General features: G+C 39.1%; 1 protein-coding gene across 1 annotated transcript in view; it reads left to right on the plus strand.

The window, feature by feature from the left end:
- Positions 1-15,761, plus strand: part of PDSS2 (decaprenyl diphosphate synthase subunit 2) — a 111,349-nt gene that overhangs the window by 85,015 nt on the left and 10,573 nt on the right. Inside the window, exons 4-7 of the mRNA XM_058801748.1 lie at positions 23-97; positions 8,528-8,701; positions 10,793-10,924; positions 14,464-14,499. Of these exons, the coding sequence (XP_058657731.1) occupies positions 23-97; positions 8,528-8,701; positions 10,793-10,924; positions 14,464-14,499 (417 nt within the window). The remainder of the gene's footprint in view (positions 1-22; positions 98-8,527; positions 8,702-10,792; positions 10,925-14,463; positions 14,500-15,761) is intronic.

The following is a 15,761-nucleotide window of genomic DNA, read 5'->3' on the forward strand; positions in this document are numbered from 1 at the left end:
TTTTTCTCCTTTTCTTTTACAGGTTGTGGAACTCATTTCAAGTGCTATTGGTGACTTAGTTCAAGGGATATATTATGAAAACTCAAAATCATCTGAGGTAAGAATTTCACTAGATTTATGTACCCTAGGCATTTAGTGATATTAATGTGTGACTACTGTAAATACAATGACTTTCTCACCTGTTTAAAAGGAGGGAGAAAGTACAAGAGTTGTTAGTCCTGGTGTGTTTCAGCAGTAGCATCATTATGACACCTGTAAGCTCTGATAGATGTTTCTGGAAGTGCTCAAGGAGGAATTATTTTGTTTTTGTGAGTGCTTAATAGAATACTGTCACGTGTCATTACTAGGAGCTCTAGGCACATCTTACTGCAGGCTTTCCAAATGCTTCCAGAGGTTCCTAGCCAAGGTTCTGTTAGAGGTATTCATTACAATGTTGTCTACATCATTAATATTTTCATATCAAACCTGTTGTTTCCAAGCCCAAAGAGGTTTACACAATGCTTCTTCCTGAATTTATGACATGTCCTTTCTTCTGAGTTTTGTCCTGGAGTGGTAGGAGCGTGGTTCTGTGTTCTTCTCCATCAGAAGTCACTGTGCACGTATTTTCTGATGTCAGCATGGGCCAAGATAATAGCTGCCAGCATTTCGCAACAAATAATATTGTATTTCGTCAAAGGCAATTGCAGATATTCTGTGTTATTGTTCAGCAGGCACAGTAATGAAAATTGGTCAAATCAGATGTAGGTATTTTTATCTTTACTAGAATATTTAAGGGAATTTCTAGAGACCATTCTTGAGTAGGCTTGCATGTTAGAGCAAAGAGTTTTTTTAATTTTCATTTTTTCATTTACTTTCAAACTAGAGATTTTTAAATTTTTTTCATTTTATTGCATGTCTTAGCACATGCAAAAAAATCAGTAATTTAAAGTTGCCATGACGTCTACAGGTTTTATCATAGCAAGTTTTCAGTCACTGATGAGCACTGTATATATGTGAGTATCGATCTTGCAGTCCACTGAGGTAGATAGATTCACTTCTAGTGGCGTCGTCTCACGTGCCTTGGAGACCGGAATCCTATGGTTCAGCAGGTGTTGTGTACTGAAATTGCAGCGCTAGTTTACTATTGCTGTGTTGTCATATGTATCAAAATTGATAGCATGGTGAAATGCTGTTCTCATGGGCTGCTGCTGCAGCAGATGCCTGCCCTGATGCCTCTGCCCCAAGCAAACCACAGTGGGCAGGTGGAGAGTGCCACTGCACAACAGCTCTGTGTTCTGGAGGGTGCTGCTCCCCTGGACACTCTCTGTCTCTCCTGCTCTGCAGCAGCAAAGCCATGTCACTAAAACAAACTTTGCTGAGGTGTATCTCATTTTGACTGAAGCCAGGGAAGGGAATGATCACGCTGCCGAGCTGAGTGAGAGCCTCCAGCAGGACAGCAGTAATGGCACACTCAGGAGGTGCCCACAGCTCCTGGGATGCATGGAAAGGATGGCATGCCTGGCACGTCCTTTGGCACCTCTCAGGAGTGGATCCTGGGTGGAGGCATGGCAGGAGGGCAGCGCTGGGAACTTGGTGGTGCTTCTGCACCTGCTGTATTTACCCTGTGTATAAACTGACCTCAGCCTTCAGTGTTGCTCCCAAGGACCATGCTCAGGGTTATATGTTAAAATAGATGACATCTTTGAGATTTTTGCCAAGAATAGTTGAAATGTTGTTTTCCATATTCCAGCAGGTTTCTAAACACAAGTAGATTTTAGGTATATTTAGAAAACACTCATCTACTTCAACTTTTTCATGTGTAGAAGTAAAGCTCTACAGGTTCATCTCAGCAATGAAACTGCATTTTCTTGAAACCATGGCCTCTCTGTAAGTGAGAAATGTTGTGGACTCATTTGGGTTCCTGCCACTGCAGAAAATCCTTATCTTTTCTTCCTTAATCATTCTTTTTCTATTTTCTGTTGCCTTACTGAAGTCCTCCACATGTGTGGATTGCAAGGGGAAGTGTGAGATAAACTAAGTGCAGCTGCATGACATTTACCCTGCCTTGGCCCAGTTACAAATAGCAAAGACTTATTTTGTTTCAGTGACTATTTCTGTCTAAGGAGAGTTGCAAGTACACTGTACCCTTCCTAAGGGGAACCCAGTTAACTCAAAACACAATTAGTGTGGTGGTGTAATAGAGACACTTACATGACAGTGCCTGAAGTTCAGCCTTTATAATGGGTAGTGTGTGCCTTCTGATGAGACCTACAGCAAGTTGTGGCATCTGCTTTAATTTTTTCTGTCTAGTTCTCTGAGAAATTTAGTTCCATGTTATGCTGAGACATATCCCTGCTGCTTTCCTCACCCTGTTCTGCTGAGGCAGTGTCCCATTCATGTTCTGAACGTTTCTCTAGCAAAGACTGGCAAACAGACTAGTTCAGTTGTTAGTCTGTCTTATTATTTGTGTCCTTTGTGCATCTTCCCTCCTTCCCTAATTGCAATTTGATTGAAACAAAATTATGAACTGCATTTCCCAGAGGTAAGACAAATGCTTTAATCTGCTCCACAACTAAATCTCTAATGTCAAACTTCTTTTTCTTTTTAGGAATAGAGCAGAGGGATGCTTGTAGTGGTATTTTCATTGCTGGGAATTTCCTAAATTTGGAAAAGCAGAAGGATGTCTTCTTACCTTGTTTTTTTTTTTTTTCCCTGAGGCAAGAAAACTGTATTTCATATGTTAAATGTCCTTAATGCAGTTGTTTTAAAGCTCTTTAGTACCATAAAATAAATTAACTTAGCACCAAGTTGTTTTGAACTTTGCTGAATGTCTACCTGAATGGTAGACAAAAATATCTCTGCAAAGTTAACCTTTCTTTTCTGAGACCCTAAGTTCATGTTTACAAAAAAAAAAAAAAAAGTTTCAGTCTTCTTCATTTGGATAACCCAGTAGGAAAGTTCAAAGAATTATTTGACCTAACAAGACTGACCTGGTTTACTCCTGAATACATATAATGGATATAATTATTTGACAGCTCCATTACCACTGTTTTTCCTCTGCACAGCCACGTGCAATCCTACAGCTGTCCCATTTTAGTATATTCTGTTTGATCATGCTTTATCTTTTCTGCATAGGTAAATCATTAGATCTGTGTAAAACCAGGAAAGAAAAAGCAAATATTTAACTTTTTATGGTTATTTGAAGTGACAATACAAACTATGAAGTGTAGGCTTTGACACATCCTGAAGGTTAAGGCTTGTCACTCATGTTCAAAGTAACAAACAGCTGCTGTGGTTCAAGATATTGCATTAACAATATTAAGCTCATATGTTGGACTATAACCTGGAGCTAAAAGGGATGATATGATAAACTATTGCAGTTTTCTGCAATATCCTTGCTCAGCCCAAAATTCTGCAAGTGAAGGACGTTCTTCCCAGTTCCCATTTGCCTTCCCTAAATCTGGGTCTAATTTGGGAGTAAAAATTTTGCCTTAGTGAGTGCAAAGTTGAAAATTGTCTAGTCTGGTCTTCAGTTGTGATTGTGGTTATCTATTTTTAACAAAAAACCCCCAGTGCTCTGAGTCTCTGTTTCCAGCTTTGAGGAGGCTGAAGGTTTCTAAAATGTTTGTTAACTCAGAGAATGTTGTCATATCTATAAAGCCACTCTGTTTTAATATTCCAGATCAGTTAACAAATACTGAGGGGGGGTTACTTTAATATTCCTGTCAATTCACTTGACAGGTGTAAGAGATACAAGGAAGCTCAAGGTCAAACAGCAGAATCAAGAGAGGGACTTCATTGTGTTGGCTCTTGTGCTTAATCTTCCAGAATGCTCTTGTAATCTTAAAGCATGGGGGACTTTGAGGAGAAATAACTTGGTTGGGTTTTGGGGATTTTTTTCTTATTGTCAGAATATGTAGCTGATGATAAATGTGCATTAGCAAAGCTCATTATAGTGTCAACATGGGGCTATTATCTTAGACAGGACCATTCCCAACATGTTCCACTGTTAGGAATTTTTGATGCAATTTTGTGAAAGTTGTGCATACCTAATATGTTAAACAAGTTTAAAAAATAAAGGCCTTAGTAGCAAGTACTTGTATCAAACAGTGAATTAACAGGTATTTATTTTAGACCACAGTAGGGTTTTTAATGAAAGTTAGTTTATTTTCTGGAAAAGGATGGGCTAAATGCAGTGTGCTCTGCCAACTCTTCTTTGATATTTGGTTCCTGGCCCTGCTTTGAAGAGTAATGTTTTGAGTACTGCACATGTCCATCAACTGTCTGCTATGAGTCTGTGCTACAAGTAATGGATTTGTTTATTATTTTACTATAGGAAGTAAATCAAATGTATTTTGAGTTATGTAAACCACCTTTTAACAGGGCTGCAGAGCCAGATCTTTCACTTTTTTTAAACAAATGTTTTTGTTGCAAGACTAAAGAAAAGCATAAAATATGGAATTTGAGTAAAGAGCATCTGTGAAAAGAATAGGAAAATGTGTTTGGGAGAAAAAGAGCATAGCTAGAAAGAAGGCCAATGTTACTTATTTACTGCTTTTGTTCTTTTAAATACTAAGTTTTTCCAGAGAGATTTAAAAGTAACAGATGTGAAGAGATATTTATCTTTATGATAAGTTTACAAACTTTTCTTTGAAAACCAGGTGTTGTTTTTTTACAGTGTCATGATAAAAGTAGTCAGTAGCTTGCTTTATTGACCCATTTGCAGACACCCTTGTTCCTCCAAAGGCAATGAAGACAGGTATTAATAGACCAATAAAACATGCCCTGTCATGTTCAGCAAGCATGAATACATCTGCTGAAAGCTCATGTGAACCATGTGTGAAATGTTTTACAGGGTCTTGCTGCTGGTAGAGTGATTCATGGTTGCACTGGATTTTATTTATGTGAAATAGAAGTTCTTGAACTACTTAATTTTAAACTTTGAATATGCAATGTAAAATTATTTCTATGTGTTTCTGTGGATTATTTGCCCATTGAGAACTGAATTAATGTTTGATATAGATGATTCAGACATTTGGATCATTTTGTGCAGCAGCAGATGGTTAAGAAAGAGCTGCCATGGTATGGAAATAAATGATGGGCTGTGTTACAAACTATAGCTGAAGTTTAGAGTCTCTGACTTCTGCTCCTTCTTGGTTTTTCAAATGGGTTTGTGCACTTTTAAGACATGTTTTTCATTCATATTTCTGTAGTACGTTTTCAGCTGAGCCTCATATAAAAATCTTCTTTGGTGAGATAAATCAAACTGTGTTATTGTAAGTGTTGCTTTTGTACTGGGGATCCTTGGTGCTGTCACTGAGAGCTGCCCTTCTTGTTGGTTGTGATCATGTATTTTAGTCCCAGTTAAATTTTCTAGGAGTTTTTTGTTTCCTGAGGTGATTGTTTTAAACACAGTTTAAATCATGGAAGTAGTTTAATAAAATAGATTCTCAACTAGACAGTTTCTAACAAAGCAGTAGCTGACCTTGCCAATAGAAAAATGGGAGCGCCCTCAGCTGTTCTTCATTTCCCATTGGAAGTGATGATTGACAGAGCTGTATTTGGATATTTCCCTGTGCACTCATGCTGACATTGTGCAAACTGTCTCTGGAGATGGCTGTTTTCTTCCAGTGATGGTGGGGGTTTCAGCTGTCTTCATCCTCCACTTCCTGCCCCCCTGACAGCATCAGGGGTGCTTGTGATCTGCACCCATTTCTTGGTGACAGAATTTATGAATGAGGTCACTCCACAGGCATTTGTTAATACCTGAGCACTGTCACCTACAACTAGAATTCATTTGACTTTAGAGAGGTTTTTATAAGAAAGTCTTAGGAGTCTTCTGGGCCAGCTAATGTTCACTTCTATACCTGCTGCTGACAAAACAAAACAAAGCTTATAAAGCAGGGAAAATTTCTCTAGAAGTAGTAAGAGCCATTGTGATATCAGATTTTACAGCTTTGCAATCTAGAAGTAGTTTGGGTTTTCCCTTGATGTTTTTAAAATAGTGTTTAGCTATTGTCCTACATACCCTTGTAAGAATGTGGTGTGGTTGGCAGACACTTTATGTATAACATGAGAGTTAAGCTTGGGAAAAAATGTCATTTTCGGAAAATTTTGCTGAAGAAAGGATGTGTCTGCCTCTGTCTTAAGCAGCAAAAGCTTTAGGGGTCTGTGGTCATAAGAAAATCTTTAATTAAAATCAGCTATGTTCAGGCATGCAAGTTACTGAAGCATATCCATATGGACATAATACCTTTTTACGACTGGCTTGTTTCTTGTAGCCCAGAGATTTACAATACTTATGTTTTTAAGATTTCAATCTTCAAATATGTGTTCAATTCTTGTAGGTTTTTTGAAGTTAGATGCTCATTTTAGGTGCTTGAAGCTTTTACATAATGTTAATGTAGTGGACAGTAACTTTTTCTGCCATAATTTTCAATCCTGTTAAGGAAATTGAAACTTGTTTAGGAATATTATTTTGTAACAAATCATAGAATTAATTTTCTTGTGTACATTGAGTTGCAATGACTGCTTAAGCTTCTTCAGTTCCTTCAGTTGATATTGGATAATGTTTGCACTTCTCTTGCTGCTCAAAGGCTACAGAAAGCAATCCTTTTCAATTTATGGGTCTTCTGAAATATTTTTTAACTTCAAAATTGTTTCAGGATACCTTTCTAGAGTATTTTTTTCTTATTTGATGTAAAACAAACAATTATAAAAATCACTGCAAATTTTCAGTATCATCCAGTGAATTTTAGTAAGTACTGTTTTTTCACTGAGCAGATTGGTTGTTAAGGAAAAGATTGTGTTTCGTCTTCCAACAGCTCCTGATTTTAAATTTAAAATAAATTGACCTATATCTAAATGGAAAAAAAGAGACTTGATATATGGGAAACTACTTGAATTAAATGCTCATTTTGACATTTTGCCAGTCATGGGAATTTGCACATGCTCTGGGCTGATTTAAAATATTAAAACAAAAATACAGAAACAGAGGAAAGTTGAGGCTTGACTTTGTAAGTTGTCATATGCATAATAGCAAACATGTGGTTTCGCTGTTCTTCACTTTCCTTGTATAACTTAATAGTATGTCTGAAAGCAAAGGCATTTTGATACAGCTCTGTGTTACTTGGCATTGCAGAATTCTCCTACTTTTTCCATTAGTCTCAAATTATCCTCTCCCTTGTAACACAGCACTTCTGGGTGATATCCATAAGGGAGGAAAATTAGAGCTGAATGGATGGATTCTATTTCATTTGTTACTGATTTCATGACAGATAATACCTTGCTAGAAAACTATAGGGTCACACAGAATTACTTCTTGCTCATTTCTAAGTAATTTAATTGACATCACTTTGAGGGAAAAGGTTTGTTGTATAAGAGTGGTTTTTATATTACTCTGTTGAAGAATATCTTTCGGCTTAGTGTACGTTACAGATTCAGCTGAACTGAGAAATTACAAAATTTTGAACATTTTTGTGCTTTAATTTTTTTTTCTGTAGCTTCTCATTACAGATTTTATTTTTTCTAAGCAAAACAGCTGTGATCTTTTCTGGTTTTGGGGTTCCCCCCCCACGCCTTCCTTCTTAGAGAGTACCTAAAGGCATGTCAGTACGTGAGACAGATTAAAGTAGTGTCTAGCTTTGAAGACATGAATGAATTAGTAGCATATTAACACCTTATGAGTCAAAGGAGTGGCAACTGAATTTGGATTTTGGGAGAAAGTATTTGATTTGTGTTAATTAAAACACTGTGGAAAGTTATCCAAATAAATATGTTGGATACAAAAGATTTTTAGACAGGTTGAGCATCTCTGACCTTATAGTCAAGGTGGTAAAGTTCAGTAGAGGCATAACTGACGTGCCTCTATCAGCCCCTGATAATTAATCCTCGACACTTCTAAATTGCAACTTTAGTTATTTTTTTAATACTTTCAGTTGCTCCTCACCCTTAATATGGAAGCAGAAGAGGTATAAGTCCTCTCTCACAGCCCTTCATTTTTCCACTGCAGTCTATAAGAATTTTCAACACCTGTTACAATTAGTTTTTTTCCTGACTACAAAGGAAAAATTGTAGGGACTTCTCAAGTTTGTTTGGGATTGTTGGTTCTTGGTAACTGGGAGGGGGCTGAAGTGCAGATGTACTCTGGGTGGGGGGAGGAGTTGCTTTTTGGTTTTGTTTTGGAATTTTGGTTGTGGGTTTTTTTCCTCCCCAGTCCCTCATGAGGGCTATAGTTTGCTGTTAATGTTCAGTGTGATGATACAGTAATTAAAAAAAATATATATTTATATTGAACCTTGACAGTTCCACATGTTTTTCATTGCCTTTTGACAGGAAAATGGAAAAGGTTTTTGTTTGAAACTGCCAATATATTTATTCTGATATTTTCCTCTATTCATCCCTAAAAGAATTTATTTGGCACATGGCACCCAGTTTGGTTTGTTTTGTTATGTACTACACAGAACTCACACGTGCCGCACTATTAACTTCTGTGAGCTGACACGTGCAGTTTTTGGTGTTTTCATGTTAGCCTTTGTTTCATTTTCAGGAGAACAGCCTCACAGATGACATTGGCATATCTAGGTGGAAGGAGCAGGTTTTCCTCAGGCACAGTGCCTTGCTGGCCAAGAGCTGCCAGGCTGCAATGGAGCTAGCAAAGCACAGCGCTGAGATCCAGGACATGGCATTCCAGTATGGGAAGCATATGTCTATGAGTCATAAGGTACACCTTTTCCTTTTGTTCTGGGAGCTTAAATACAGAAGGAAGGGCTTGTAAGATGTGTTGCTTGTGAGCTCTGTCATATACAGCATGACTTATGCTGTAGATCTTAGCCAGCAGGTGAGTGTTGAGAAATTTGACTGCTGTATGGAGTGAGATGTTTGCAGAAGCTGTTGGTATGAACAGAGCTTGTGAATTACCAAAATCACACTCCTGGCAATGGAGCTCATTACATTAAAGGCTCTGTTAACTTCCTTCTAGCACATCTTTCTGCAGCAGCTTTACCTTTTCTGCTCCTTCATTACTCGTAAACCCACTGTCCCATTAACAGGAGTTGCAGGAGGAAACATGTAATAGAATATGTTGAATTGGAAGGGATCCACAAGGATCATCGAGTCCAACTCCCAGCCCTGCACAGGACCATCCCCAAGAGTCACCATGTGCCTGAGAGCATTGTCCAAACACTTCTGAACTCTCTCAGGCTTGGTGCTGTGACAACTTCCCTGGGGAGCCTATTCTAGTAGCAAACCACTCCCTGGTTGATATTTTCTAATATCCAGCCTAACCCTCCCCTGGCACAACTTCAGACCATTCCCTTGGGTCCTGTCACTGGTCACCACAGAGAAGGGATCGGTGCTTGCTGCTCCTCTTCTCCTCACAAGGATGTTGACAACTGCAATGAGGTCTCCTCTCAGTCTCCTCCAGGCTGAACAGACCAAGTGACCTCAGCCACTCCTCATACAGCTTCCCCTCAAGGCCCTTCATTGTCTTTGTAGCCTCCTTTGGACACTCTGATAATTTAATGCCTTTCTTATATTGTGGTGCTCAAAACTGCTCACAGGACAGGAGATGAGGCCACCCCAGTGCAGAGCAGAGCAGGACAATCCCCTCCCTTGCCTGGCTGGCCATGCTGAGCCTGATGCCCCCAGGACACCACTGGCCCTCCTGGCTGCCAGGGCACTGCTGACTCATGTTCCACTTGTCATCAACCAGGATCTCCAGGACCCTTTCTGCAGCACTGCTTTCCAGCCTCTCATTGCTCAGTCTGTACATAATGTGTTGGGTCTTGGCTGCCACCATGCAGAGATTTGTGCTGTGAGGCTCAATTGCCCATGCAGCAGCATGGACTGAGCCATATCTCCTCTGAATAACCTGCTGTGGAGGGAAATTCCATAGAGGACAGAGGGAAGATAAGGAGGGAGGTCACCATATCTGAACAGGAACATCCTACACCTCTACAGCAGCAGGACTTCCTGGACAAGGTCTCTGACCTCCACTAGAAGACATTGAGTCTGAAGCTAGAGTTAGTCCAGAGGAAAACACAGATCTGCTTCTGCTGTATTGCCTCACTTGTGAGGTTAGATGTAGCTAGAGACAGGCAGACAGACCTCCCATCTGCTTCAGCTGAGTTGATTTATGCAGTTTCTAGTTCCTACAGGAGGAGGAAGTGGTTTTATAAAGCACAATTTTACTGCCACAGGAATGCCACTATATGCCATTACTAGGTACAATTCTACCAATAAATTACTTGAAGTGCAGTTATATCCTTAATATTTTGTATATGCTTTAATATTAATATATCCACCATTGACACATAGTTGTATATTAAGGATTGCATAATTTTCATGGAAAGCTCCTAGCTATGTAGCATTTGCTTTGCTAGAAGAAAGGTCATACTGTATCTGCTTTCTCAAGTACTCAAAAGTAGAATGTAGTACTCTGCACAGATTAAAAGCTGATCTTCTTCCCACCAAAGACTGGATCATTCTCTCCTTTATATTTTTTCTGTTTCTTGCCTCTCCACAGTCTCCTACCTGGCTGTGTCCCATGCCTTGCCCAGCTCTGCAAGCTGTCCTTTATCTGTGTCTTTGCAGACTCTCTTGCTTCGCTTTACCACATCTTTCTACCACTGCAAGGCTTTCAACATCTTTCTTTCCCTCCCCCAAACTTGAAAAAGTGCAACCAGAGTACAAGTGTCAAAGTAGGAAGTGGTGAGTAGGTGTAGAACCAGGATGTGGACCTCAATTTGAGGAGTGGGTGGATACGTATAGACTGTTCCTGGGAACTGAATGTGTCTGTATTCTTCTTTTCCAGCTACATTCAGACCTGCAGCCATTTGTTAAAGAAACTTCTAGTGACACCATGGCCTTCAGTTTGAATTCTGCTCCTGCAATCCTTCATCAGGAATTCCGTGGAAGGGAGGCATGGCTTAAACAGATTAGAGAGGTAAAATAAAGCACTGTTTAGAATTTCCTGGTTTTGCCATTTGTTTATTTCCTCCTACCTGTACTTTGAATCTGCACAGGAACTTAGAAATTAACAAGAGGTTTCCCTATGCTCTGCAGTGCTTAATACTTCTCTCATCCACACTTTAAACAAGGGGAAATGTAGGGACCTGACAGTCAAGCTCTGTCAGACTTTTGTATATCAGTGTAATAGGCAGATTCATTTGTGTGGAGCATATGTGCCTTCCTCTGTGCTGCTTGTGCAGTCCCATGTCTTAGTAAAGCTACTTTCACTGGCAGCTTAAAGCAGAGAACTTCAACCATCACTGTGGTTGAAAGGTAGGCATGCATTTCCTTCTGCCAAAATTATGCTGGAGTAGTAATTTTCAATGGAAGGGGAAAGATCTTTGGGGCTGGGCTTTCTGACCATCACAAAATAGTTTTGAGATCTAGCTGTCTGATACTCTTGTTCTTAATTCCCTTATTTACCTATTTTTTTCCTCTAATTTTTACATGAGGAAGACAATAAGAATAAAATAACTATGTGGTAACTGTCATGTACCACAGCAGGATTCAAGTCCATGAATAGTTCCCTGGATGTTGCTGAAGCATAAATAGATAACTGTAGAAGACAGCAAGAAGGGAAAGGGGGAGGAGGAAGCACCAAAATGGCCAAAATTAAGCATTCTGTTGAGTTCCCTCATCAGTTGGACATGTTTTATCTGTCTAAACAACAGTGATGACTGCCACTTGGAAATTCATGCTTGTTGTTATACAGTTTGTTAGAAAGGCTGCTGCCTTCAATAAGAAGCTGTCTCTGTGCAAGCAAATTCATTCAAGATGTGCTTGCTGATGGCTCCTTTCTCTGCTGGTTTGAAAGCAGGAATCAGGTGCAGGATGTGAAGTATAAACCTCTGCCTAGTTCTGTGTTCTAACGTGCTTCACATACTGCAAGCAAGAGGCATGGTCTCTTCAGCCTCTTCAGATTTTGGGAGGTGTATGCAGAATCTACAGTCCTACAGTGGTATAGAGTGGGGGGATCTTAAAATGCAGCAGTCCTATTGTCACTTTGAAATTAGGGACTAGTAGTTCATAAAGCATTATGAGGTTTTTTGGAACTCAACAGTCTCAACACAAGGCTCATATGCGAGTTGAATGTAAATGGATTTGGATTATTGCAGTTGGAGAGTAATGGCATTTCCACAGCACAGTGTATAAAAGCATTGAAACAATTTCCCATCTGCAGAATCTAGAGGAGGTTGCAGGACTCCAGGAGTGCCGTCTGCTTACTAAATTTTCGTACCAAAAATGGGCATTATGGAAACAATGAAGCAGTTCTGTGTGAAAAGGGTGGGGGTGCCAAGTGACATGCACTATGCAAAAGTATTTGCTATCTACTAGGACTGCTGTACTTAATACATTTATTTATTATACACATACTTTATACATGGTATTTACTATGCTACCACTACTACCAACTACAATATGGAACACCTAGTCCAGGAGCCTTTCTTGACCTGTGCTGGTTTAGAGAGGAAATTTATCTTTGATTAACTACATGCTCTTTGAGATATCACCCACAGTCACTTTCACTATGTGACATTCAGTGTAGGCCAAGCTCTCAAACCAGACACTTCCTCATGATGCCCGTGCTCATAGGGGTGCACTCCTAAGCCCCCCTCTCATGCAATGTCATTTGTATGATTTTAATAGGTAAAGCGCATGCAGTGCACTCAGGCCCTGTCAGAAGCTTAACCAGTTGAGCAAGTCTGATGTAAAAGGTTAAAAAACCATCTGTGTGTCTGAGATGAGGTTCAGAAAAAGTTAGAGAGCCAAAGTACTACTGTGAGGATAAAAAAGGAAAAAAAGAATGGTGCAGTTGTAGTAAAGAAGGCTTAGGAGACAGATTGTGTGAGGTTGCTGCCTGGAGGAGCTCAAGAGCCATGGACTTTAATGCTTGACAGGAGCAGATCATGAGAAAGTATTCTTGCTGTTGGTAATGAGAATAAGCACAGGAGGAGGCACATGGAGCACACCTTTCCTGCTATTGCTGCAGCTGAAAAGCATCTTCCTCAAACACCTTGTCAGATTCTCTGCTGCAGTGTGAATCTGCATATAGGCAATCACTTGTTAACGAACATGTTTCTGGTGCTCTAATATACAATATAACTACTAGATATATTTTGAAGCAGCTGTAAGATCCAATCAGGTGAATAAAAATTGTCAAATCAAATAAGATGGGAATATACAAATAAGGAAGCAGTAATTGGCAGTGGTTTTGCTACTCCCAAATGCTGTCAGGCTGTCTTCTTAACATGCATTCCAGAAAAGCTGGCTCCTAAGATTAAAGAGAGAAGCAAAGGGGTTTTGTGGATCAATCCCCTTTATCCTTCAGAGGAATCAGTTCTGTTATCTACTGTTCTCCTTCATCTTCAGTTTGTTTAGTCTCTCATCAGTTCTTTTCTCTATGTTATATTTCCTCCTTTACAAAGATTAATTCATTTTTTAAAGTGTGGGCCAGCTTGGCAGCATCTCTTTGAAGCTATGCTTGCTACACAGTGTTCCTCTTCAGTGCAGGTCTCAGCTCTTCTCATTGTCCCAGCTGGTCTGCTCCTTTGGGCTGATCTCTGAAGTCCCCACAGAGGACATGGAGAGGTACTGGTCCTAATCTACATCTTTTCAGGAGACACATTGCAGAAGAATTGAGGTTTGGGGTCTTCCCTTGAGGAAGCTACAGAGAAAGAAACAGATTTTTTATTTTTCTCTCAATCTGGAAAGAGAAGAGCTAGAGTTAGATGAAGTGATAATGGCACATCCAGATCAGATCTCAGGGAAGGGTTTTCAGGTTGGTTAAGTGCTAATGATCTGGTTCTGTCAGAGTACGAATGAGAAAGACATCTTCTACATCATTCTGTGACAGAAATCAGAAAGTTGGACAGCATATTTGCTTGCATCTGGGCAAGAAGAAATTTAAAAATGGTTTGTATTTCTTTCTGAATATATTAGGAGTTACAGGTTGATTTATTTATCTCACTTACTCAAAAGGTGATGCTGATACTTAAATTAAAAGCGCTTCCAGCCTGGTCACAGCTCTGACAGGGTCTAACAGCCCTTTTGGGGGCTCTAGACTATTGCCTCATGCAAGACAGGGTAGGTATACAGAGTTCTCTTTAAAGAAAGTAAATCCTGTTATTGCTGATAGGAAGTAGAGTTTATTACAGAATCTCATGGGAGAGATTAATTAATGCAAACAGCAAGATTTCTTAAGACCAAAACATTTTGGATTCACCAAATGTTTAACTACAAGTCATAATAAAAAAAGCCTAAAAATTACGCTGAGTATCTGCAGCTCTCATCTGAAACAGAGCCATGTTGTGTAAGCTGGTAACACATTTGGTTGTATTTTAGGGTTTTCTGTATCAGATTCCTAAAGAAAGTAAGTAATGTTCAAAGTAGTAGCTCATTTAATTGCATTCTTTATTCTTGCAACTCTGGTTTGTAGTATGTAGTGTCTGATAAAAAAATCTCTTTCTTTTTAAGGCACAAGGAAAAGGAAACATTGTGGACTATAAGAAGGTTGGTAAATCACATTTATATCTCACTTTTAATATTTAAAAAATATTTTTGAGAATATTCTTGACAACTGAGAGAAACTTCCTTATTAAAGCAAGGTTGTAAGTTGTATGTGTGAATATGAAGGGAGGGAGAATGGCTCCTGCAATTTCTTGATTTTAAAAAGCCATTAATAGACAGTTGCACTGTAACTATACAATGTAGCTATTTAATAATAGTAATTTAATAATATATCTAATAATAGTAATTTAATAATGTAGTTATTGAATAATTATTTTTACTGTCATTTCTCCCATTTGCTTCCCCAAACTCAGTTTTCAAACCAGCCTTCTGATGGCTTTTGTGTCTTTTTTTCCTGGAGTCATTTGCAGGTTAGATCCTATCAGTGGTCACTCTCTATTGTTAGGGTACATTTTTTTTAATATCTCCTTAGTTCCATGCCATCTATTAAAAAATACACAAATACAATAATTTGGTTTCTTCCAGTCCCCATTACAACTTCTAACTTTACAGCACTGTATTTGCTACTTCTCTATAATAAAAGGAGACCTGAACTAAGGAGCTGTACTGGAAGTAGCTGGGACACCTTGAAACTCTCAAAGGGCTGCAGGAGATGGCTGAAAGGTTCCCCTGGTTAAATATTGCAGCACAGCACATGTGTGATGGAGAGAGATGGCAGTGTCCCAAGCTCACTGAGCATGATCCTGACTTGTTCTGAGTCTTAAGCAGATCATGAAGTCCAGTCAGTTATCTCCAGCATCAGTGGAGAAATAATATATAAATTACTGAGCCATGAGCATGATTGAGAATTGCTTCTTGAAGTAGGGCCTGAAGAGTGTTACAGCTCTGACTGATTGCTGCTCATATGGAAGGGTAACACACAAGTATGGGTCAGATCATTGTAATTATTCTGTATTAACAAAAATTGCTATTTGGATTATTTAAAAGCCTCTCTGCCCTTCCTTCCTTTTAGAATAGCAGAGGGATCTCAACTTACTTTGCCATTTAAAATCATTATGCTTTTAGGTTGCTCTCTACACCAGTCACATTTATAGCAGTTTTCTTTCTTCTAAATCACCACTGAGGGTACCAAATTTATTCTTCAGATGTCTTGGGGACCAATCCTGTGAATATTTAACCTAGGTTACTTTTGCAAGTCCAGAACGAGTTTTCTCCTTTTAATTGTTATAATTGTGATCCACAATTGTCATTTCCACAAATCCACACAGTATAATTTCCATACTTTGGGAAAAAAAGGCAAAGGG

This window comes from Ammospiza caudacuta, chromosome 3 (assembly GCF_027887145.1).
Source record: "Ammospiza caudacuta isolate bAmmCau1 chromosome 3, bAmmCau1.pri, whole genome shotgun sequence".
In the NCBI taxonomy this organism is placed as follows: Eukaryota; Metazoa; Chordata; class Aves; order Passeriformes; family Passerellidae; genus Ammospiza; species Ammospiza caudacuta.